The sequence below is a fragment of the Tiliqua scincoides genome, chromosome 8 (assembly GCF_035046505.1).
Source record: "Tiliqua scincoides isolate rTilSci1 chromosome 8, rTilSci1.hap2, whole genome shotgun sequence".
Taxonomy (NCBI): domain Eukaryota; kingdom Metazoa; phylum Chordata; class Lepidosauria; order Squamata; family Scincidae; genus Tiliqua; species Tiliqua scincoides.
In genome coordinates, this window is record NC_089828.1 from 32,351,986 (window position 1) to 32,377,560 (window position 25,575).

At 43.4% G+C, this 25,575-nt stretch overlaps 1 protein-coding gene across 1 annotated transcript; it reads left to right on the plus strand.

The window, feature by feature from the left end:
- The first annotated feature begins 634 nt into the window (after positions 1 to 634).
- MAU2 (MAU2 sister chromatid cohesion factor) lies at positions 635 to 25,575 on the plus strand. Its single transcript, XM_066635695.1, has 19 exons — positions 635 to 1,220; positions 2,862 to 2,879; positions 3,131 to 3,196; positions 4,938 to 5,033; positions 5,696 to 5,790; positions 6,915 to 6,942; positions 9,655 to 9,810; positions 10,582 to 10,728; positions 11,480 to 11,570; positions 12,187 to 12,290; positions 12,988 to 13,065; positions 13,421 to 13,486; positions 13,625 to 13,708; positions 14,750 to 14,799; positions 15,852 to 15,929; positions 16,479 to 16,590; positions 17,908 to 17,998; positions 21,444 to 21,571; positions 22,543 to 25,575. Exons 1-19 carry the CDS (start codon positions 651 to 653, stop codon positions 22,615 to 22,617), a joined length of 2,133 nt encoding a protein of 710 aa, XP_066491792.1. The 5' UTR covers positions 635 to 650; the 3' UTR covers positions 22,618 to 25,575.

The window sequence follows — 25,575 nt, forward strand, 5'->3', positions numbered from 1 at the left end:
TCATCAAGCAGGAAAAATTTTAACAATTCCAATCTTACCTAGGAGCAAGTCCCATTGACTATCATTGTTAAAAGCATATACATGGTAGCATTTAACTTTTACATTGTTAAAAGTACAAATCTGTAACATTTCCCCAAATACAGTCGCATACCATGGTGGCATCAAGTCTAATATATGAAAAGTAAAATGAAATGAATGGGGACCCACCTGAAGTTGGCTTGCAACCCACCTAGTGGGTCCCAACCCACAGTCTGAGAAACTGTGATTGGTGCCCAGCCTTTCAACTTGAGGGCTCCTGGACCTTTAACAATTGTGTAGAGGAGGGAATTTCAGCAGGTGCAGTTTGTCATTTGTGAGATGAGAAGCTGCACCTGCAGAAATTCCCACCTTTACACCATTCTTAAAGGTCCAAGCTGAATAGTCTGCTACCCCTTGTGAAGGATGATGCTGTGAACTAAAAGTTGCAAATGGACTACATCTCCCATGAGCCTTTGTAGCGTGATAAGACCTAGCGCTTTTCGAGTCTGTAGCCCGCACGACCTGTTTTGTCCAGCAGGACTCAATTCCCCATGGTCCCTTGTGCCTAGGGCGCATGCGCAGTCCCGCATTCCTCCCTCCCTTGTCTCCGACTCATCTGAGGTAAATCTAAGATGGCCGCCGTCGGCGCTTCGGGCGGCCCCTCGACGACAACAACAACGGCGGGTGGAGCAGGCGGAGGAGCAGCGGCTTCCTCGGCGCCCTCCTCGTCCTCCTCCTCGACGGCGGCTCCTGCGCCCGCGACGACGACGACCACGACGGCGGCCGCCCCTCAGCCGCAGCCGGCGGGCGGGACAACCGGGGCGGGCTCGGGGGGCTCCGGCGGGGCCGAGGCGGCCCCCGCGACCGTCACGACGGCGGCTGGAGGGGGCGGCGGCGGAGGCTCTGGCGGCTCCTCGTCCTCGGCGTCGTCGGCGGCGTCCGGGGGCGCCGGGGGCGCGAGCTCCTCCGCGGCTGCCTCTCCGGGAGCCTCGGAGTCCTGGTACGTGGCGCTGCTGGGACTGGCCGAGCACTTCCGCACCTCCAGTCCGCCCAAGGTGCGCCTCTGCGTCCACTGCCTGCAGGCCGTCCTGCCCCGCAAGCCGCCCGCCCGCGTCGAGGCCCGCACCCACCTCCAGCTCGGCTCCGTCCTCTACCACCACACGCGCAACGGGGAGCTGGCCCGCGGGCACCTCGAGAAGGCGGTCAGTGTCGGGGGGGGGCAGGGAATCCGCACAGCCTCTCCCGCTCCTCCTTCCTTTCCTCCCACTCACCATCTTCTGCCTGTAACACGTCGGGAGCAGGGACCTGCGCTGGTTGTGGAGGCAAGTGAGGCAGAGCCTCCCTCCTCCCTTCTAAAAGCACCACCACCATGGGAGGTATGCAAGCACACACGACCCAGGTGCTGTGGTTGAGGAGGCAGCTGAGGCAGAGCCGCTCTGGCCTAGTCCTTCAAAAAGCAATGCCACCATGGTAGTTGTGCAGGCACACGCAACCCATGTTGAGGTGGTTGGTGAGGCAGAGTCTCCTTGCCATAATACTCCAAAAAGTTGCACTTTTTGAAGTACTACGGTGGCGGGGAGGCTCTGCTTCACCTGCCTCCCGAGCCACCACATGTCCCTGGTCGATAAGCTGTGTTTGGAACAGATGAACTGCACCAAAATCTGACTCCTTCCTCTCTTTGCTTACATTCCTCTGTGCCTCTCTCTTTACTTTCTTCTCTGTCATCTATCCGTTCACCACTTTTTTTTTTAAACAGAGTAGCAACTGGTTAGGAGGGTTTTTCTTTATTTTAAGTAAATTTTTAAATGTATGCTTATTGTAAATTTTTAATTTACTTGATTGATTTTGTCATATGTGGGTGTTAAAAATTTTCCTGCTTGATGCTGTCATTTCTGACCATGACATCGCTTCCAGGTTAATGACACTACTTCTGGTGGGCCTTGATTGTCATTCTAAAAAGTGGGTCCTAATGCGAAAAAGTTTGAGAACCACTGTTGTAATGTAACATGTTAAGCCTGCGGTTTTCAAACTCCCAGGAAGTTTGAAAGCCGAAATAAGTTCTTGCAGGGGCAGGGGGAGACAGCAGGGGTGGGGGAAGGCAGCGTGCTAGTCAGGGGGACTCAGGGGGCTGCAGGGGCTAAAGTGGAAGTGGAGCACAATCGCTGCACTTTCACTTGTTAAGCTTCGGGGAGCCCTGCAGACAGCTGTGCAGGGCTCCCTGCACCCCTGGGAGGCTGCAGGAGGTTCTGGTAAGTGTACCCAAGCCTTGCAGCTCCCCTGAGCGGTGCTATCCTGGGGATCATGTCACTGCCTCCTCCCTGCCTCCAGGCTGCCCCCACCCCTTAAGGGGCAACAGGCCAGGGTCCACAGTCTGAAAAGCCCTATGTTAAGCCATTTCTGCCCAGATGCATATACGCAACAGGGACCAAATGTATACACACCTGTGGTTTGGGCAAAAATGGGTTGTTACAGATAACCAAGTTCTTATTTATATGCTATGTAACATTCCCTGCTACACTTAAATACAAAGTATCAGTGTGGAGTGGAAAGCAGATCTCAGTGGTGTGTCAGACAGAAAGAGCATTCTTCTTCAGAAAGAGGATAGGAGTAAGAAAGAGGCAGTGGTGTTTGGAGAGGGACTTGCCCAAATAAGGCATGTGCAGGAAAGAGAATGAACCTGTAGGGCAGAGGAATGAAATGAGCAACTTGAGAAATAGGCACTGAAATGGTGTTCTTCCTTCTGGGTGAGGGTAGCTCAGTGGTAACTGTTCCTAGCTTTGCCTTTTTTTGTGAGCCTTGTTTTCAGAAATTCAATTGTCTCTCTCTCTCTTTCTTTTAAATAGTGGCTGATATCACAGCAAGTATCCTTTTCTGGTGTTTTGAAAACTGGAATTATTGCACACAAAAATTTACCCAAAATTATTTGGATGTTTAACACAATGCTTTTCTGTGTTGAAAGAATATAGTAATCTCCATTAAATACATATTACGGTTTACTGTCAATCTGCATTGTAAAGAAATTTCAGATTTCTGCTTCACATTTTACCTAAATGTGTTCTCCGTGCTCCGTGTACAAAAGAGTCTTATATTCGCTTAATTCAAATGCAACCAGATCCCCCAGTTTGAGGATGTCAAGTTTGAAGCAGCCAGTCTCCTATCTGAGCTATATTGTCAAGAGGTGAGTGGGCAAGAGTGTATCTCATATCCTAGGCTTTTGAATGTCCCAGTGTTTTTGTAGGGCTGACAGCCAAAGAGTTTTTAAAGGTTGCTTATTTTAAGCAGTAGGAATGAGTAGAGTGGTGTGTGTGTGAGAGAGAGAGAGAGAGAGAGAGTGTGTGTGAGAGTGTCCAGTAGCTAGCTTATTTTTTAAAGCATATAGTCTTTCCTATCAAAAGGAAGAAAATGGCAGTTAGATTTTGTTAGATTCCTTTTTGACTGATGCTTTAATAACTTAATTCTGTATACAGTGTATTTACATGTTGCAAGGGAGGTCGTTGTTCAGGAACCCTAAATGAGATAAGTTTTTTCTTTTCTTTTCCTAATTGTGCAAATTTCATTTAACTGTGATGAGCAACTATTTGTTGTTTAAATAAAAACCTGTATTGAATAGTTTCTCCTTCATATTTGAATGGGGGAAGCATTCCTATAACACACCAGAAGCAAAAGAGCCCGTTCCCAACCTGTTCAAGATCCACCAGTGCTGATTTTGTTCACTGATGGAATACTCTAGAGCAGCCATTCTTAACCTTTTTTTGGCTAAGGCCCCTTAGGAGCTCTTCTCAGGTTCCAGGGTCCCTATGTCAACAATGGATATGTCCTATGTCAACAAGGATAGTGCTGGAAGAGTTCTTCACCCCCCCCCCCGTTGCAAACTTAGGGGGGTTTGGGGTGCTCAGAGTTCTTGGTTTTCGAACCCTTAAGCCCTCAAGCCCACTCTGCTTAGTAGTACTGCCACCACCCTGTATGTGCCAGTGTCTCAGTCCAGGGACACTGAGACCCTCTAGGCTTAATTCTATCCCTTGCAGGCACTGAGCGCCTTCTCCAATTTAAAGCTTCAGTCCTCAAGTTACTAGACCTAAATGAGCACCTGGTAGCTTGCTGAATGGCTAGGTAGGATTGTGAACCTTTGTCCCCAACAGGCAATGAAACAACTTAGTAAAAGAGGTTTCAGTTTATTAAGTACATAAGGTTACATAAAGTGACCGTAAGGCAGCAAATGCTAGAGGCATAAACATCTAGGAAACATATCAGCAATAAAATAATAAAACTAGTTGGCTATCTCTATTAATCCCCATCTTTCACTTGGGTCAGTTACTCTTGTAGATCTTTTAGCCCCAAGGCTACCTATGAGGCCAGGTGCCCATGGTAGACAATGGAGCTCGCAGTGTGCAGGATGTTGCACCCAAAACTCTGTTCGAGAAGGACCCCCCACACACACACACCCCTTGGGGCACTCATTATTATACTTTTTATGCTAATAGTGCTGAGGTGACTTCATACTTATTTAGACTGTCCAATCAGAAACTTTTGAGACTGAACCTTCTTAAGGTTGGCCTGGTTGCTAGCCCCTCATAGTTCTCTACCCCTCCCAACTGGAGATCCATAGCTGCATTCCATTCCGCTTGATCAGGCGCCTCTGTCTACTGATCTACTTGTCTGTCTGTCTACTGTCTACTGGAATGTTAAACATTCCAATGGGTTGCAATTCTTGTTGTCTGTCCTTTCTGGCCAGCAAAGGAGAGACAACAATCTTTTTATTTACTCACATTCTTGCAGCTAGGGATGGCTAGCAACTTCTCAGTTACATTGTCTTAGTGTTGTTCAGGCTTCTACTGCCAACCTAGGCCTAACATGTACATATTCATGACACACACACCCCTTTATACCTACAAGTTGACTTTTTCTTGTCTGTGTTTCAGAATTCAGTTGATACAGCAAAGCCGCTGCTGCGTAAAGCTATCCAGATTTCACAACAAACGCCATACTGGCACTGCCGCCTTCTTTTCCAGCTTGCAGTAAGTTCATTTTGGATATTCTCTCTGAGATGGATTAAAGTCCTTTTGAAAACATTACTGTCTGGAGTGAGATCTCAAACAACTGGAGATTTTCTCAGAGCAGAAAGGGATTTATAGAAACATACACAATGAAGTTTGTCAAAAGCTGCAGGGTGGTGCCTTGGCTGGAGGATCAATCCTTGGCACAATAAACCTAAGGAAGGGGCATAAGGAAGGGGCAGGAGCACAGTGCAAGGTTTCTTAAAGTGTACGGAATTGAGATGGGAAAGCAAGCCCATATACATAAGTTGCTCATCCACACACATTCTTTTCCAGTTCACTACTTCTCACATGTACCTCCAAGGAGCAAAATAGGACTATAGTAGTAAAGTATCCTGGCCTGGTTGCTTGAGAACATAATTTACTACAAGAGACAGGGTGAGTGGTTGGTTTGAAAATATGGGGGCATCTCAAAAAAAGTTTTTTAAAAACCTGAGGTGTGAAAGGTACTGTTTATGCCACCATAACCCATACCAGGCATCTAAATTCCATGCTTCATGGCATACAAGTTGTTAGCTTTTTACCTGTGGTATTGTAACCTTGTTTTGGAAACATGCAAAAACTTAGCTGTAAGCTTTTGTGTCATTTGCTCAAATGTAACTGTGTATGTTTCCTGGTTTTAGCAACTTCATACGCTTGAAAAAGATTTGGTGTCTGCCTGTGACCTTCTCGGAGTTGGAGCAGAATATGCTCGTGTAGTAGGATCAGAATATACAAGGTAAGTTTTTTTCTCTTAAGATCTTTAGGAAGAGAGAGCCTAGAGTTCTGGAATGTGCTCTGTTGAGATTCGCGAAGCGGTCACATGCTGTTGGGATGTTCTAAAATGACAGAAACTTGCTTTAAACAGGGACTTTCTGAAAAAAAAAATTATTTTCCTCCATCAGCACTTTGATGCAGGCTTAAATAAGGGAACTGGAGGCAGGTTAGTTAAGCAAAAACACAGTATTTTGGAGTAGTCTTTAAAATGAGGCTACTATATTGCTTGAAGCTTTTCCCAGTTTCAGAGCCTGGTTCACATGGAGTTTGATTCCCAGTTTGTGTGTTAAGCCTCTGTTCTGGCCTCAAGCCTTAATTATATCAGTTGGGCTTCTGTCCCTTTATTCTTTGTTGCCTTGTCACCTCCCTCTGGCTCCAATCAAGTTGCTGCCCTTCTATTTCCTTGTTTCTGCACCCAAACTTAAGTAGCCCCAAAGCACTCCTCCAATCTTTTTTTATTTTTCTAGGATGAGTTGTTGTGTTGCCAATTATTATAAACGTTGTCTTGCTTTTCAGTTTAAAATTGTATCTGAAAAGGAAAAAATAAATACACATACAATGAATGCAAAAATGTCCAAATAATAAAGAATAGAGAAATCAAAGTGCCGTGGTTATGTGAACATTTAAGGATACATTTCTGTTAACCCCTGAGTTGATTCCAAGGAAGTCAAACAGCTCCCATTTCTTTTCAAGCTTGTTCATTTTTTTCCCCATTTCTGATCCAACTCAGTCTGTTAAAGTAGAATTCCCATTTTCTTGCAATTTCTTTGTATGCCAGTGTTGACTGAATCCTCTTCCTCAGCTCTGAGGTACTTCACAAAGAGGAACGAAAGGACCGAAGAGCAGAATGATATAGAGTGGATAGTACAAACATAAGAAAAAGTAACAATTTTTGATACTGTGGCGAAACCATGAGTTAATATTGGAAATTGCCATACTTCCAACATCCTAGGTTAGCTCATTAAGCAGATCTGAGTCTCTTACGCTGTCTTCAGCAAGCAATGACACTTCTGTCATGAAATGTGTACTCTGTTGGGGTGGTAGTTTTGGTTTTTAATTCTAATGAATCTTTTTTTATTTTTTTAGAGCGCTGTTCCTATTGAGTAAAGGCATGGTAAGTTGTGAAGGAGACTAACTGGACATTCTTGGGGGCAGAAGAACAGAATAAAATTTCTTAAAACAATTGTAAGATTGCAAAACTGCAGGCAGGTTTGATTCTCTCTGTCTTACAAGAGAAGTGGGAAATAGGTAGATACTTGTCCTTTGATGGGTTTTGGTGCAGCAACAAATAGAAGACTCCGCCTTTTTTGAAGGCTAAAAAACACATGCAAGTTTATGCCCATATGGCCTGCATTCAATTATATTTTTCTTTAAATATCCACTATGTGTGTTCTGTAGATCAGTGTTTCTCAAGCTGTAGCTCAGGACCCACTAGGTGGGTTGCAAGCCAATTTCAGGTAGGTCCCCATTCATTTCAGTATTTTATTTTTAATATATTAGACTTGATGCTACCATGGGATGTGACTGCATTTGGGGAAATGTTACAAATCTATACTTTTAACAGGCTATTATGTATATGCTCTTAACAATAATAGTAAATGGGACTTACTCCTGGATAAGTGTGGGTAGGATTGAAGCCTAGAACTGTTAAAAATTTTCCTGCTTGATGTTACTTCCGGTCATGGGTCCTGACAGATTCTCATTCTAAAAAGTGGGTCCCAGTGCTAAAAAGTTTGAGAACTACTGGTATAGACTCTTCCTTTGGAAATTCTAAAACGGTTAAAGGGTATGAGAGAAAGAGAACTCATTCTACTTCCATCAGTTCACAATTTTCTTGGAGCCTGTACTTATTATTTATGATGATGCTATCAATGTACGTGGTGCTTTATATAGAGTAAAAAGAAGATTCCCTGCCCAGAGGGGCTTACAATTTAGATCTTGACACGGAGATGGAGGCTGGGTTCAGTTGGTGAACTGTATGCAGTTCTTTCCATTTCACACACTTAAACTTACATTGTTGAAAGTGTACTGTAGAGCAGTAAAATATGGTGGACATTTTGGAGATATTTTTAGGCTTTTGGGAGGGCATCTTGACTCTGCAGGATTGAAGTCTACCCACCCCTTTTGTTCAGGGCCTGGCACTGAGATACTTTTAAGCTGACAACATTATGATTTATGTTGGTGATATTTGGAGTTAGGAAGTGATTGTCTTCCCTCCTCTGCTCCTACTGTGATCTTGCTTTAACTGAGCAGCACTAATTCCCCTGCAGATTCTCACTTGCTTAAGCTTACCCAGGTAATTCGTCACTTTGGTGTAGACAGAACACTGGTTCCCAACCTGTGGGGACCACAGGTGGTCTGTGAGACCCTAAGAAGTGGTCTGTGAGGTCTCAGGAAAAAAACCACTTTTGATCACTTCCAGCGTCTCGCTGAACAACCAGTCCCCCATGGACCACCAGAAAGGGTGATCAGACCATCTGCAGCTGTTAGCAAAACAGCAAACCACAAATCTATAAATAATAAATCTCTAATACAGTCATTTTCAACCACTGTGCCCTGGCACACTGGTGTGCCGTGAATGGTCTGCAGGTGTGCCATGGGAGTTTGGGGGAGGGTCATTTATTGGTAGGGCCATTGGGGGATGTGAGCCCCCACCAACAGCATGTTGTGCCTTGTCAGTGGTCAAGAAACAGATGGCGTGCCTTGGCAATTTAAGCACCTTGTCCGTGTACTGTGAGATGAAAAAGGTTGAAAATCATTGCTCTAATAAATCTTTTCTGATTACAGATCTTTTTTAATCCCTGAACCCGTGGTATTGGCGAACCTGGAGCCCCTGGAAGTGAAGGGAGCTGTGGTCTTCTTGCCTCTGGAGGCTCTTCTGAAGCCCATAGAGGTCATAGTCCATGGTCTCTGTGGGCTTCAGAAAGAAGCCCAGAATGGTTTAAAGGTGACTTCTGGATTTCTGTGAAAATGGAAGTTGCCTTTAAACAACTTCAGGCTTCATTGTGAAGCCTGCAGAGGCTGAGAGCGGATGTATGCAGCCTCTGCAGGCTTCAAAAGAGCCACAGGGCCAGCCAGAGCTCAGCTCCAGTCAGGTTCTGGGGGGGAGGGCAAAAACTGCCTGTTTCAAATACCCATGGTTTTTGTTATGCGCAGGGGTTCCAAGATGAGGACCATCTGTATTACAAATTTTAATTTTTTTTTTTTTGTGGAAGTGGGGGGTTGCATGTGGTCCCCTACAATTCCAACTTTTACCTTAGTATTCTATGGTCTTCTAAAGGTTGGAAACTGCTGTTTTAGAGCATCAGCATCCCTCCATAACCATTTTTAAGCTGAGGGAGGAGACACATGAAGCTGCCTTTTGCTTCCTCAGACACTGCACGTACTTCATTTGTCATAATCTAACCTGGTATTGCCTATTCTAACTCTCTAAGGCAGCCATTTTCAACCACTGTGCTGTGGACACTGGTGTGCCGTGAATGGTCCCCAGGTGTGCCGCGGGCGTTTGGTGGAGGGTCATTTATTAATAGGACCATTAGGGATATGAGCCTCCCACCAACAGCAAGGTGTGCCTTGTCAATTGTCCAAAAACTGATGGTGTGCCTTTACAATTTTAGTACCTTGTCAGTGTGCCATGAGACAAAAAAGGTTAAAAATCACTGCTCTAAGGTATCTAGAGTTCTTTACTATCACTAAGCCATGGCCTCAAAGGTTGCTGAGTGCCAGACCAGACTAATCTTTGAAAAGTGCTTGATCTGTTGCTGGGCATTTGAATGAAGCATGGAAGCTTCTCTGACCTCACCTGTTTGTTTTTTTTCCCTTACAGCTACTTCTCATGGAAAGGAAGCTGCAAGAGGTGCATCCGCTTCTTACACTTTGTGGGCAGATAGTTGAGAACTGGCAAGGAAACCCCATCCAGAAGGAGTCACTGAGGGTGTTCTTTTTGGTGCTGCAGGTTACACATTACCTGGATGCAGGTCAGGTCAGTGAAAACTGGTTGGACCTGAACAGTGGCTGCATCCTGCTATTTGGGAAGGAGTTTAAGGGCGCAATCCTAACCCCTTATGTCAGTGCTGTCCAGCACTGTCATAGCGGTGCTAATGGGACATGTGCTGCATCCTGCAGTTGGTTGTCACTCACGGAGGCCTCCTCAAAGTAAGGGAATGCTTGTTCCCTTATCTCGGAGCTGCATTGCCCTTATGTCGGCACTGGAAAGTGGGTTAGGATTGCGCCCTTTCTCTCTCATGATATTTTTGTTCTATATTTTAATTGGTTGTGATGGTTTTCATATATTTAAGATCATTATTGTAAACCAGCACATGAGGGGCTCTTAGGGCCAAAGGGCAAGATGTAAATGCATTTTTAAAAATTGTAAACCACATGAGGGGCTCTTAGGACCAAAGGACAAGATGTAAATGCATTTTTTAAAATTAACCAAAAGTTTATGTAAACTGTGGTTTCACCTGATGTTTACACTGATCTAGAATCTGTTGGGTAACCTGATTATTATTAAAATATTGATGTAATAAGTATAATATACACATACTTTGCACGGCTGTTGTGAAGATTACTAAGGTAGGTGGAGTGTTTAGAGCATAGGACTTCATATTGGTATGTCTGTTCATTGACTTTGTGCGTTCCTCATGGAGTTCTAGGTTTCAGCATCATATGCCAATAGGTGTGTTGGAACTACAGTTCTAACCTTGACTGGCTTGTAGTACCTTAGAAGTGACAGTGCTCCTCTTTTCCACAGGTGAAGAGTGTGAAGCCATGTCTGAAGCAGCTTCAGCAGTGCATCCAGACCATTTCAACCCTCCATGATGATGAGATTCTGCCCAGCAATCCTGCTGATCTCTTCCACTGGCTACCCAAGGAGCACATGTGTGTGCTGGTCTACTTGGTGAGTTGCCTTGCTGTGCAGTTTATTGCTTGCAGAGAAATCAGGTGAATATGTTCCCACAATGCTATTTTCCAAAATCTCAGCAATGGTTCCTAGAGGATGTTCTAGTTATCTTGGGTATCCCATTTTATGTGAAGAAAACCCAGGATTTTAAATATTTTGAATTAAATAAATGAATAGAGCAGGTGGTGACAAATCATCTTTTCCTCCTATGTTGCCAACAAGTACTTTTCACAGCTTGTTTTTAAGCATATTTTAGTGTGGAGCGTCCCAGATTCAGTCCCTAACATTGCCAGTTTAAAGGGATCTCAGGTAGCAGGGCTGGGAAAGACCTTGAAATGCTCTACAGAGAGTTTTGGGCTAGGTGGATCAGTGTCTGACTTGGTATAAGGTGACTTTGTATGTTCAGGAGCAATTATCAATAGTTCTGCTCTTTCCCATGTACATACTCATATTTAGGGGTGATAGTTTCTGAATAAAAGTGCCATGTGGCACCTGCCCCTCACCAATGATAGGATAAAGCAAATAAAGTTTAAGTCTGTATGTTTTTAATTACTCTTGCAATATTTAATCTTCTAGTCTGTGCTAGTTGATGATGCAAGTAGCTACAGTCTCTTCCAGCTCACAATAATTTAATACCCAGTTTTGGATGTGAAATGGGTCACATTGTCCAATTGTGGAGAGAATTCATGTGGCCTTTTATTGCAACACTGCAAAATAACAGCAGAGGGTTTTGGGGTTCCCTTGCCAGGTGACTGTGATGCACTCCATGCAGGCTGGATACTTGGAAAAGGCACAGAAATACACCGACAAAGCGCTTATGCAGCTGGAGAAACTCAAAAGTGAGCAATGTAAAAATATTTGGGCAACAAGGCATTGTTAACGTGTGCATGTGGTGTTTTATTACAATTCTAAGCTCGAATGCCCAAGATGTGTGTTGAGTGCCCCTGGTGGCAGATGTACTTATCTGCAACCTGAAGCCCTTTACTTCTGATTGAGGAATTATTTTCGTTTTCTCAAGGTCCTTATTAGTTCCCAGCCCTAATCTACCACCCATAAGGACTATGCAAACTTTTTGCAAAACTTACCTGACTGTAGTTGATTCAGAATCATTAGATGAACCTGGGCATCTAAGGCCCAGCTTCCTTTTTTGCTTCTCAGCTTCAGTAACTTGGGAATCTTGCATCTCCCTACTTGTGGCAGGTTTTTGTCGGCATGCTTCATTTCCTCTGTAAATAAAAGAGATGGGGGTGGGGAGAGGAGGAACAGAGGATAGCTTAGCCTGGCCCAGGGATTCAGTGAGCATGTCACCAGGATTTCTGAACAGCTATCTTCATATCCTGAAATGGTTGCTGCCTGCCCTGGGGGAAGCCAGCTGCATAATTGGTTCCCCCTTCCCTAAATGTAGAGCCCGTGTCTTCTCATTTTTCCCTAAAGCTACTGCCTTTTCTCTTCCAGTGCTGGACTGCAGCCCTATCTTATCATCCTTCCAAGTTATTTTGTTGGAGCACATCATCATGTGCCGTCTTGTCACAGGACACAAAGCCACAGCACTTCAGGAGGTAAAGGCTGGCATTTAGGCACCAAGAACAAGCTCTGTTTTTTGTAGGGTGGGAGGGAGGGAGTCTTGAGTTTGGAATTACAGTGTGCAGTTGGCTTGCTTGCTGAAAGCATAGCAGTGTCCAGGCCCCCAACATCTTGACATAGGGACTTGCCAGCTGACTTTTTTCTTTGAAAAAATAATGATCTGGATACAAACTGAGCTTCCCTACCCAAAGCCTGGTTTGCATATGCAGCAGGATGTGATGATAGACCTCTAAGGTGGCAGAATGGACTCTATTGTATCAGTCTGCATATGGAAATCTCATTTTTTTAAAGTTCTGAATATTTTTTTAAATCTCTCACTGCATATAAAAATTAGTACATCCTTGACCGATGTGCTAGTTTTTTTAGTTCCTTCTTTATGTTAAGAGCATCCCTCACCTGGAGTTGGAAGTGAGTATAGTCCATTCTTCCATCTTGGGATTCTCATTATGCTGCATGCATAAATCAGACCAGGCTTTGTCTGGTGTCTGGTCACTGCAGCATCACAAGCCTGGGTTGGGAAGAGAAACTCACCATGGTTGAACTGGACAACAGTAGCATTGAATGAGAAGGCAATGGGAGAAAACTGTCAAGACAGGGTAGGTGGGATGCATTAACTGTGGAAAATAAATGCTGATCAAAATGCTATGTTCTTCCTCCTTGGTTTGTTGAAAGATTTCTCAGGTTTGCCAGCTCTGCCAGCAGTCTCCCCGTCTCTTTTCTAATCATGCAGCTCAGCTACATACTCTTCTGGTAAGTGTAACACAATCCTTATGTGAAATATTCTGCCTTTAGATGGTATGGTTTTTGGTGTGCATCAGTCTGTGAGTCAGCCCAAGAACAGGTTCTATTCAATTCAGTACTGTTAGAGTAGGTGGTAAGTGTGTTTCCCCATTTAAACAACAACAAAACCCACCACAGTCTTTTTAGTAATAGGCACCTGACATTTAGGCATTTCTCAGTCTGCAGATAAACCCACCTGGGCAATCTATTGCTCATTTTAATAGGTTCTTTTTGCATGCTGTGTTTAAGCTTGGCCAGAGCTACTGAGGTGGAGTTGAGGTCTGTGTTCAAACTCTGAAATGTGATTTCTGGTTTTCTCTTGAAGGGGCTGTACTGTATTTCTGTTAACTGCATGGATAATGCAGAAGCGCAGTTCACCACAGCACTTCGGGTAAGACTGAATCTGGTTTTCAAAACTGGTTTGCTATGTCCAGGAGTTCTTCAAGAAAAATACTCTGGGCTGGCATTATGTGCTGCAAGCTGCACAGAAAATACACACACTTTTGACAGTTCTTTTGCTGTCTTGCAGCTAACAACCCATCAGGAATTGTGGGCTTTCATTGTTACAAACCTGGCGAGCGTCTACATCAGGGAGGGGAATCGACATCAAGAGGTATGAGTTGGAAATAGCAGCAGGCAGCAGTTGGAAAGAGCAGCTTGTTGGTTTGGCCCTGTACTTCAGACACACAGCAGTCAAATAACCTCAAGTCTTCCCACTACAATCTTGGAGCTATGATGGACAGAGGATGGACAGGGCAGAGGTTACTGCACAACTCTGTGGTTACTATACCCACTTCTGTAGCTCCAGATTTAGAAGGAAGTCTAAGGCTTGTCAAAATCAACAGCAGGTGTGGAGAGTTAAATTGTGAAAATTAATACCCATATATTGTAAGCTAGGGTGACATTGGGTCAGACAGGTGAGGAGCTAGTTGAGGACCCAGACCCATTAGAAGATCTAACTTGCTAGGGTGACCCTTGAACCCTCTGTACCAGTGGCTGTTCCCAATGTTCCCTTGGGGTGGGGGATGGGTGGGGCACCACTGGTGCAGGGCTTTGCCACAGGACTTTTAGCAGTCTGGCACTGTTATTTTTTGTAAGCGTATCATTGTCAGCCTAAGGCTTTCATCATGAAATTGGAAGTGGCCATTTTTCAGAACTATTTTTGGTAGTTCGGAAACTTGGGCAGCCCTGCAGAGAGGTCTGTAGGTTTCCTGCACCCCCAGGAGGCCGGCGCTGCCTCAGGTAAGGTAAAAACAAAAAGCAATCCTTTGTCCCTGACAGCAGTGTGATCGTAGTGATTGTGTCACTGCCTTTGCATCTCCCCACAGGAACTTACAGCAGTTCCCAAACTCCCAGAGACTTTTGAAACCACTGGCCTAAGGACTGGAAAGTTGTTTTCTTCATAATTAAAGGAACACTAGGATTCTCTAAACATAATTCTGTATCTTTCCCATGGTCCTGCAGAATTGTAGCATAGAAGCTGTTACACCCATGTGTATTTCATTGATGCTTATTTTGTTGTGGGATGCAGGTTGATCACAAGAACTCTGAATGTTCAGGTGTCTGAGATTATCTTTTACAACATGTTCTTCTGCCTTTTGTGCTGTTGCCTTTGTGAGTTAAAATCTAGCATCCTTTCTTTCGTTGGTTTTAGCTTTACAGTTTATTGGAAAGGATAAATCCTGACCACAACTTTCCTGTCAGGTAAGCTATACAGCTCGTGCTTTCAAACTGTAATTGCAGGGAAAGATTAATAGTGGTAGCGGTAGTGGGGCCTTAGCTGAGCTTTCTCTTTGCAACCCCTGCTCTCTGTGGGTGGATCAGCAAAAGCATTGCTTAAGTCTAGCATGGTGGTGTGACATTAGTGGCGATTAGTTGCTCTTGATCATTATTATTAAGAATATTTATGCAGATACTGCTTTTCAATAAAAAAGTTCACAAAGCTGTTACAAATGACTCCATGTCTCGAAAGGGCTCACAATCTAAAAAGATGCAAAAGAATACCAGCAAACAACCACTAGAAAGGAATCTGTCCTGACATGAAGAGGGACAGTTACTCTGCCCCTGCTAAAGTGCATCTTTGTCCAGTTAGCAGGGTAGATAAGTTGTGCAGGGATATACCTCAATAGTACACCACATTTTTTCCATATAGAAGTCAGTCTCCAGTTAAGAAGACCTTGGTAGTAGGGCTAAAATATCTTCTCTGCCTGAGACCTGGGGGAACAACTGCCAGTCAGAATATGCTAGTGTTTCCCAAACTGGTGGGTTCGGAACCCACCAACCAGCACTTGTCCCTGCCCCTTGGAGGGGATGGGGGGAAGGCATCAGTGCAGTTCCCAGGATTGCACTGCGACTAGGGGTGGAAGGGGTTTGTTTTTTTAACCTACCTGTAGCCTGTGCTGCAGTCCTGAGGAGGTACAGGGGGGCCCTCCACAGGGCTCCCTGTGCCTGCAAAAGTGTAAAAAAAGGAAAAAAGGGCACACCTGGTTCTCGCTATGAAATCGGAAGTACCCTTTTTTCAACTGGGGCAGGAGGGAACAGTCTGCAATATATCTGAAAAAAGTCAGTTCTGCAAGAAAGTGCATACAGTGGAGGCTGGGTGTATGTTTCCCATTAGTTTGGGCATGTGAAGACTCAGCTCTATGTTCCTGAGAGCCGTTGCTTATTTGGATACCCGCACCCACCCACCCACCCACTCCTTTATTCTGCATCTCCCCTGCTGCTGATCTGTGACTGTGTGTTTGTCTTGCCTCCAGTTCCCATTGCCTGCGAGCTGCTGCTTTCTACATCCGGGGCCTCTTTTCCTTTTTCCAAGGAAGGTACAATGAAGCCAAGTGAGTAATGCTGGGTAGGTTTAAGCAATGGGCAGAGATTGGGAGGCCAGTCAATAATTGACTATATAACTGACCATGATCAAGTCTTTTGTGAAGTTGAGTGGCAGCATGTCTCTTGCATTGTGTTATGGGGTTGTTAGAGAGCATTGGCAGAAGGAACGACCCCTTGATCCTCAGTCCTTCAGGAGTCAGGGCCACTACTTTCTTATTCAGAAGCAGGCACATGCCTGTCCACTGAATCTCTCCAGAGACTTTGCTTACCCTCTTCACTCTGAATGAAGTGCTGTGATGTAGCTGCTTCATTTGGCCATGCACTGTGCAAGTATTAAGACTTGGAAGACTTCCTAGCTTTGTAAACTTAAGGTCTTTCTGTTGGAATGCATGTGCAGTAGTGTTCTATTGGTCTCAATTGCTTGAATGAGTTTTCACAAAGCGTATAAATTTTTAGGGGATGGACATAGCACAGTGGTGGATATCAGCAATAAGTGAGTCTGTGTCCCAACAAAGTAATTTTCTCCCCCTCCCTCATCTTCTGCTTCATTTTGGTAGGCGGTTTTTACGAGAGACTTTGAAAATGTCAAATGCGGAGGACCTCAACCGATTAACAGCATGCTCTCTAGTTCTTCTGGGCCACATCTTCTATGTATTGGGGAATCACCGAGTAAGCTCTAAAGCCTTTTTTACTTCATTTCTCTTGACAGTATGTTGCTTTTCTTTTCTTAAAGAGAAACCCAGAAGGGTTTGTGCACGGAGTGTAAAATCTTGTGAGAAGTTTCTGCCAGCCGTGCTGTTGTCTTAAACTGCTTAAGGGAAGGAGTGATGGTGTGTATACAGGACATTGAAATGAAATTTTGCAATTGTAGCTTCCAAAATGTGATTTGTTTACTTGAGAATTGGCCAAATTGGATTGCTGGGAAGAAGGATTTGGAATGGTGGTAAAAGGCTGATTTCAGGCAGTGCTTTTTCAGGCTATCCAAACTACCTACAAATACCCCCTGTTTGTATCAGCTAATTTAGAGCAATGACTTCCATCTTCTGTAGATCTGGAAGGTGTGCCATGGTAGATAAATTGGATAATGCGGAACTCAAATTTACCCACCTACAAAGGAGACCAATAGCCATATTTCTGTATTATTTGCTACTCTGACTTCTGCTTGGTGGGTAACTCTGCCATATTTCTGCATTGGGTACAGTTGGATCTTTCATTTCTTCCTGATGCAGACATGCAGCAGAATTGCCTAGCCTTAGAGGAGGCTTGATGCCTCTCTGCATTAGTTCTTGCCCTGGGCTTGCCTGCTTCTAATGAAGAAGTAAACCTGAAACAGTGATTCAAACAGATGGACTTTTGTGAGGGCAGGTGTCATTCTTAAACCTTTTAAATTTGTTTTGATAATAATAGTGAAGATACCTTTTTCTATTGCAAATTTGGGAAACCTTGATTCAGGGAGAGTGCCATGTCTTCCAGGTCAAGGGTATTGCTACTTGAGTTGGGACATTTTGGAGTTCTGTTAAGTCTAGTTCAGAATACACGTGTATGCAACTTAATGATGGGGATCCGATCCCCATTGTTATGTGATTAGGTCATAAAGTGAACATTCAGTCCAATCTATTACCTTTGTTGTGTAAATAGACACTCCTGGCCAGACACTAGTTGGCTGCACAGGCAACTGGAGATAGATTACCTCTTCTCTACATTAAGAGCCTCTTTGCAGTGTAAACAGACACTCTGCTGCAGGTTATGGGAGACTCAATTGCCTCATTAAGAGCATCTTTATTGTGCTTTGACCACCATCATATATGCGATCCGTAGTTAAGCGAACGGTTGTTAAGTGGGTGGACACCTGTATTGTTTGGGTTCTTTGAGGGACATGATGGAGGCAACCAACAAAAGTGGTTCGGTTTGGATGGATCATTCCATGCAAAGAGTGCATCCAATTATGAATGCTGGAACACTTGACCTAATTGTTTTCCTCCCTAGGAAAGTAACAATATGGTGGTCCCAGCCATGCAGCTAGCCAGCAAAATCCCAGACATGTCTGTGCAGTTGTGGTCATCAGCTCTCTTGAGAGGTAAGTTAAGCAGAATGAATATTTTCTTCCTCCTTTACTCAAAGAGAGGTGCAAACTAATCAGTTCTGTTTCAATTACAATAAGTCACAGTGAGAAAAACAGAAACTGGTCCAATATCTGGAAAGTAGCTAGGGTGGGATCTGTTTGCATGTTTTGCTTTTCTTGTTGGTCTGAACAAGAACATCACTAAAAGTGTTCTGAATTGAAGCTTGGAATTGCCCAGTGAGTAGTTTAGGGGATCAACTGGAAATTACATGACTTGTACCAACTGACTTACTGACTGAGCCCCTAGTCTCCCTAGTCCAGGGGTGTCAAACATAAGGCCCAGGGGCTGCATGTGGCCCACATAAGCTTTTTATCTGGCCCTCAGGCTCTTGGCTGCTGAGCAGTGTTGGGGTGTTACTGCTGAAAGGGCAGCCCACATGAAAATTGGGCTCTCCCATATCTTGAAATATGATCAAGATTTATGTATTTTCTCTTCTATCATTTGCAGCTAATGAGTTCCTAAGTGAGAAAAAGTGCTTATTTTTGTTTATGATCTGTTTAATGACATCACTTTCAGCTCTCAGCAGGCATCATGAATGGTGAGATTCATGAATCGGCCCTCGGAATGAAATGTTTGACACCCCTGCCCTAGTCAGTTTCCTAGGTGCCAAAAAAAAACCTCTAGTTGTGAATCTCTTAGGAGACTGTGGAAGAATAGATAGAAGTAACTTTGCAAAAGTGCATCTGTTTTGAGTGTATCATACTCCTTTTTGTCCAAGGAAAATAGGGGTGTACTTTCAGTTTATCCTACAAGTATATGGATGGAAACTAGAATCTCTATGAACAATAAAGAGATAAGCAGCAAGTTCTCCCAGTAGAACCTGACATCCCAGTTGTTTATCAGTGGGGATTAGGCTAGGGCAGTGGTTCCCAAACCTGGATCACAATGCCCCCACAACCACTTTTTCCCAGCTCAGCCAGGTGCCACCATCTTGGATCTCAAATTTTGCAAGATCCAAGATGGTGGTGCCCAAATCTTATGAGATTTGGGTGCTGCCATCTTGGATCTCACAAGATTTCATGAGATCCAATTGGGCGGTACGCGGGAGGAAAAGGTAGAAGGGGTCACTGTGAACATCTTGCAGTTTCCCTTTGGGTGTGCCACAGCACCCTAAGGCATTGCAATGCACACTTTGTGAACTCCTGGCTAGGAGTTGTCCGAAACAGCACACAATCTTTCCTGATTTCTTTCTCTGCAGAGTGTGTGCACCTGGGTGGCAGTAGCTCAGAACATTGCCTTGCTGAATTAGGCAAGTGACCATATGCAGGCATTCCTCAGTATCCACGGGAGATACATTCCTTCCCCCCTGCGAATATAAAAAACCATGGATAAGGGGAAACCCTATCTCCGCATCCCATTACTTTTGTTTATGTACATTACAGTTGTACGAAATGTCACTTGCTTTAATAGACAAGCAAGCAGGCAGGCTAGAAGGGATGTGATCAGGAAGCAGGAAGATAACATTCATTCTCTCTTCTAGCCTGCATGCTTGTCTATTAAAACAAGTGACATACAGTAATTGCAAGAGGCTGAGTACCTGTTTGTTTGGTTAAAGCAAGATAACATTTTGTGTAACTAATGAACATAAGCAATGGTAATGGGTGCAAGGAGGGCGCAGGGACCAGCAGATAAGCAGTTACTAGATTCGCGGATACTGGGGGATACCTGAACTCTCTTGAAGTGGAATGGTGGTGGTTCTCAGACTGTTCACCCCCAAATGAAATGTAGTCTGTTCACCATTGTATTTGTGCATATTTCTCCTGTTCTCCCCCCCCCTTGTCTTCCTCTACTCTCACTCATGGTTGAAATCAAAACTATAAACTACTTGGGTGCCGGAGTCCTTCCTCTCCATTATGTAGCTCTTTAATAAACCACATTTGTTGATTACTGCTAGTATTGACTTTAGGGTGATTTTGTTGTTGTTGTTGTTTGTTTGTCTTAGACTTGGATTATCAGGAAAGGTGAAATCTAAATTGATGAATAAATAAGAGGCACTAAATCATTTTTCAAATGCCTCTGGGATGCTCGCAAGCACATTGTAAAGACTACAACCCTGTTACTGACATTCAGAAATAGATTACCTTTGAACTTAGCAATGTCATTTAGTTATTGTGGCTCACAGACCTGTCTCACTCTTGGAGCCATCTAAGCTAGCAGCGTCACTTGCTTTTGTGGTGGGTTGTTTCATACATTAATTTTGTATTCCTACTGTCAGTCCTGGGCCTACTGACAATTGACTTCAATGGGTGACTTCCAAGCTCTAGTATTCTGAGACTGGAAGCAGAATTGCTTGAATTTTGAAGTACCAATTTGTCCCAGGACTTGCAAACCTCCCTCCTTGTGCTGTTATTTGTGCTTCAGAATGAACTTTAATAAACAAAGAGGACAAGGAATTAATGACGTGTGTGTGTGTGTGTGTGTGTGTGTGTGAGAGAGAGAGTGAGAGAGAGAGTGTGTGTGTGAATGGCACATATATAAATACGGTGTTATTTTGTCCAGCAGTGAGCGCCCATGATACAGCGTTCAAGTATAGAGTTGCATCCTGACTAGTGTTCCTATTGATTAATTCCTCTTAAACAAATGAATCGGCAATAATTTCTTACGCTTGTCAAGCGTCTCTCCTGTAGTATCAGTATTGAGTCTATATATTGTCCTGTTCACTGTGAGCTATGCACTAGGTGCAGCTGCTGGAGGGAGGAGAGACTTGCCTCCTCCATTTCTCTTGGTCCTTCTGTTTTGAAATTATTTGCAGGCAACTGAAATTGCTTTCTCATTGGTGGCAAAATGGCTTCAGAGGATTTGGCCCTTTTCCATCAACTTGGTGAGAACAATAGCTGAGGCATGAGATTCCTGGGAGGCATTTTCATCAGCCCTTTCTGTTGTTCAGAACAGCCTTCAAAGTGCTGATGTCTCCTAATAAAGAATTTTTAAAAAGGAAGCTTCTGTTTTTTTAATTTTCTGGGGAGAAATGGGAGAGGAAGGAGAGCATTATTTAAAGTTCATTAGAGATGCCGCATTAAAAGAAATGGATTTTTTTGGTAAATAAATAAAAACAAATTATTTCTAGATTTTTAAGTGTTGTAAAGCTAGGTGCATCCCGATAGAGGGAGGGGAGGTTAAACAAGGGAAGAATGGGTGCTTGGTTTTGTTAAACTTATTTAGACTTAGTCCCTGTTTACATTTCACTTAGATGTTCAAAATTTGGTGTACAACAAAGACATTTTACTAAAGTAATCTGGTTCAGACCCACCCCCCAAAAAACAAAGCTGCCTGATATTGCCACTGTTTCATTGATGGCCTGATTTGCCTGCATTCCTAGAGATCACTTTGTGAAGAGGGAACTTTATGCATGGGCCAGAGTAACTTATTTTCTCACAATCTTTCTTCCTCCCCCACAAGATCTGAACAAAGCATGTGGCAATGCCATTGATGCCCATGAAGCAGCACAGATGCATCAGAACTTCTCTCAGCAGTTGCTCCAGGACCACATTGAGGCCTGCAGCCTCCCAGAGCACAACCTCATCACGGTATGTTGGTCAGGATATTCAAAAGCCTTGGCAGTCCTCTTCCATTCCCCTGTCCTGTATCACTGTTTGTTTTATTCCAGTTGGAATAAAAGATTCTACAGCAGGTAGTACCAGATGCACTTTCAGGTTGCTGGAGTTCAGCACTGTGACCACCCAAACTTCTGTACTAACAATGGAAACTGAAAGAGAGGTGCAGGGTACTGAAGAGCTTCAGGCTACAGTAGCTCCTTTTCCCTTCCCTGCCTATCTGATTTTCAGAGGTCACCTGAGCAATACTGCTATAGTCACCTTCTGACACCAATGTTGCATCAAAGTCCCAATCCACAGATGTGTCTACATGCTTTTGGCCTGCTGTTATATGCAAGCATAGGTGAGGTTTTGCATGCTCACAGTGGTAAAGAGAATAGCAACTAGTGGGTTGAATGTGGTTGAAAGGGGAACCTACAGTTAAAGTTTGAGAGAGGAACTTTATAAAAAAAAAATTCCCATATTGCTCTTAATTCTTGGACAGATTAGCTTTTAGCCCTCTTTGTAAAGGTCTCTGTTTTTCCCATCCTTGTTTCTGAGGACAAAGTTGAAGCTGCTGTTCTGCTGTTTGATTTTGTGTTTTCTGTGTAGTGGTAAAATATGGTGGTAATCTTTTAAACTTTGCACTTACATTCAATGGCAAAAGCCATACATTATATGGAGTGTTTTTCCTGTTTCATTGTGTCTTGGATCCTGTTTTATGGCTTTGATATTTTATTATAAACAATTTTGGAATCCTTTTCTGAATGAAAAGCAGTATAAACATTTGGGAAATGAACAGCAGTGCCTGCAATTCCGGTTTTGGATACATTAAGTAACAAAGTAGTTACGGCTCATTAAATAAGAGGTGTTGATTGGTTGGTGAGTGGGTGGTGATTTAGGCTTGTAATCATATTAGCATGTTCTAGGATTTTTATTCTTGTTCCACTTACTTCTTAACGCAGTGGACAGATGGCCCCCCACCTGTTCAGTTCCAGGCACAGAATGGACCCACCACCAGCCTGGCCAGTCTGTTGTGAAAGAATGACATGCCATCTTCACTTGGAGAGAAGATGGAACCTTTTTCTCGTCTTGAACTTTTTGAAAAAGGACAGCTGTACTGGGGATACAAAGACTCCACAATGTGATGCAGCCATTCTAAGCTTCTTTTAATATTTTTGTGTGGGAGTGTGTCATCTGGATTGAACACATGTGTATGCGCTCAGTATCGTTGGGGGGGGGGCTATAATGCCTGCCTTCCTTCCTTTTACTCCAAATTAGGTTTTATAATATTCAGGGGGTCTAATACTCCTTTAATTGGACTAGATCATAGTGATTTTTACAAATGAAAGAAAACAAAACCCTATATAATGAAGGAAGAACCCTGTATTGGTAGAAGGGGGAGGGGTGAAATCCATCATCCTTCATGCTAATTAAAACTATCCCTGAAAATGCCATGTTTTTATTTTAACTTGTACTCCATTGTCCCTTTTATTTCCATAGGAGTTAAGAGTTGTTTCCTGATGGCACTTGCCAAGGTGCATTACACACAAGTTAGCACAGACTCTGTTCTCCTGCTGCTTCCTTTCTCACAATACTGTTGCTGAAAGCTGTTGGCAATTTGCCAAGAGTCTGTCTTGGAACAGAAAGAATGAAGCATTGAAAGGAATGGAAGAGGGGATGCAGTCTCTACTTTTGTCAGGTGCTTCAGAGAACTTGTGCACTCTAAATTCTTGAGGGAGGTGTTGGAGAAATCATATGGGGGGTGAGAGAAGCAGGGCTTACAGTAATCTGAGACTCCCAAATCTGGCATTGCCTTAAGGATAAACCTCTTCAGAAAGGTTTTTCCTTTCCTAAATCATTTTTTTCATGTGTTGGGCAAGTGACCTACCTTTTTCTGTTTCAGCCTATAATTTCCCACCTCAGTATGTTTGCTGCCCTCAAACCAGTTAGCTCTGCCACTTGAGTTTCTGAAGTGCCTGATGTGTGTGAAACCACTGACAAACATATGAGTTTAATTTGCAGTAGCTTGTAATCAGTACTGTGTGGATACCACAGAAGTGCAGACAGGACAGAACATAAGACTGGGTGCAGGATTTAAATAAACCTCTGTGTCCAGGGTTTTAACTGTGTTTTTAAAAAAAAAGTTCAGGTTTCTAGCCCTTATGCTTGAAATCTGAATCTCAGAAGCGGGAGGGAATTAGTAGCTTGTTGCCCTTCCCCACCATGACTGGCAAATCCATGAAGGAAAAATCAGGACAATATTATGCAACTATGCTCAGTTTTCATAAATTTTTCATATTGCAGAATCCAGTTACATCCTGGTACAGAATGTCATATTTCTAGGGCAGGGGGACACAACTCTGCTTACAGTGTTGCGTGTGTACATTTCTTTCTTTAAAAAAAAAAAAAGGAAATATTTGATCCTGTAACCAGATAGTTTCTAATCATAGGTTTTATCCAGAATTCTTAACTGAAATCCATGACCACCTATGTCCTTAATCATGCTCTTCCATAGGGTGTTTTGTGGTTCTTGGTTCTCTTTTCCCCCGCTTCCCTTGAAATCTTAGCCTAAGTCAAAGTTGACAGTAAATCAGCTTTACAAACTGGCTGACATGCAAAAAGTTAACTCAAAGGGAAAGATGCTTGCTTGCACCATGTGTGCAGCTGGGGAGAGTTCAAAAAGAATTGAATGGGTGGCAGGAGAGCAGGCAGGAGGATTAGTGGAGGCAAAAATGCTTGGATTACCATCTCCTGGCATTGCTGACCTAATGAGTATGTCTATATATAGCACTCATTCACAAAAGTTAAAATAACTCAAGTTTGTTCCCATTCCCTCTCAGTAACCCCTAGAGAAGCAGCTAATGCTTATTGACCTGTGTGAATGCAGATTCTTGAGTTTATTATCCTCCAGAAGAAAGGCAAATAATTCAGTAATGGAAGTTTGGCTCCTTTATCTTGGTTTACCGGACTACTTTTTGGAATGAAGGGTGCTTAAATATTGTGCTTCACAGAAGAGTCTGTACACTGGGAACACTTTCCCTTCTAGGGAAAAATTTTGTCCTGTTCCTTCCCTTCTGTCTTTAGGACAAATATATGTAAGGCTGGATCAGCAAACAGGAGGCTTAGACTAGTCTACAAACCTGCTTTAAGTTACATTTTCTGATGTTTTATTTTGGACATAATGTAGGGATGGACAACTCTTGTATTCTTAGCCGAAGAGGGGGTTCTCTAGAGAGGTTGAAGAGTTGGAAGTAGGTATCACTGGACAGATAAATCCTTCAAGGATAGGGTCTATAATATAATTAGCACAGTCTGACAGTGAAAACTTAAGTTATGAAACACATGTGTTTAGACATGGCATTAGTCAAACAATGTACATTTATATCGAGATTTAAGTACACATGTTTGTGTTGTGTACAGAACTGAACGTTCTCAAATGAAAGCATGAGATTGTTGTCTTACAAATGTGTAAATGGAATACTACTTATGAGTGAAAATGGGCAAACTTGGTAAGATTCAGAAGGACCCCCAGAGGCCAGATAAAATTAAGAGTTCTAGTGCATCAGTCCAATGATCCATCAAGAACAAACATCCTGTTTCCTACAGAGCACTGCCTTATATAGTCTTGGGTGGCCATATCCAGTTGTTAAACCCACCAGTTTGCCATCCCTGCTATAATGCATCTCTTTTGCACTCCACTTAAAAGGTCAAGTACTAACAGCCTTCTATCTTGGACAGTTGTTCCACCTTCCCAAAAACCCTCATTTGGTCAGGTTGGTTGAACATATTGTGGTTTTTCCAAGTCTGTCATTTTGGAAAGAGTTCCTGCTTCAGCTCTCTGATGCTCCTCATGTAAAATGCTCTCTATGAACTGGTTTTTTATGTACTTAATTGTGTACTAGAGTAAATTTTTACAGTTTTGTCTTTAACCTTTTCAAAAAAGCGTTTAATCTTTCCTAGAGATAATGTGCAAATATAAAAGATGAACAGGGCAA

Coding starts and splice junctions, on each gene's coding strand:
- MAU2 (XM_066635695.1), top strand. CDS start 651: ATGGCCGCCGTCGGCGCTTCGGGCGGCCCCTCGACGACAACAACAACG. Junction 3,197..4,937: donor CTGAGCTATATTGTCAAGAG/GTGAGTGGGCAA, acceptor TCTGTGTTTCAG/AATTCAGTTGATACAGCAAA. Junction 21,572..22,542: donor CAGAGCACAACCTCATCACG/GTATGTTGGTCA, acceptor TTCTTAACGCAG/TGGACAGATGGCCCCCCACC.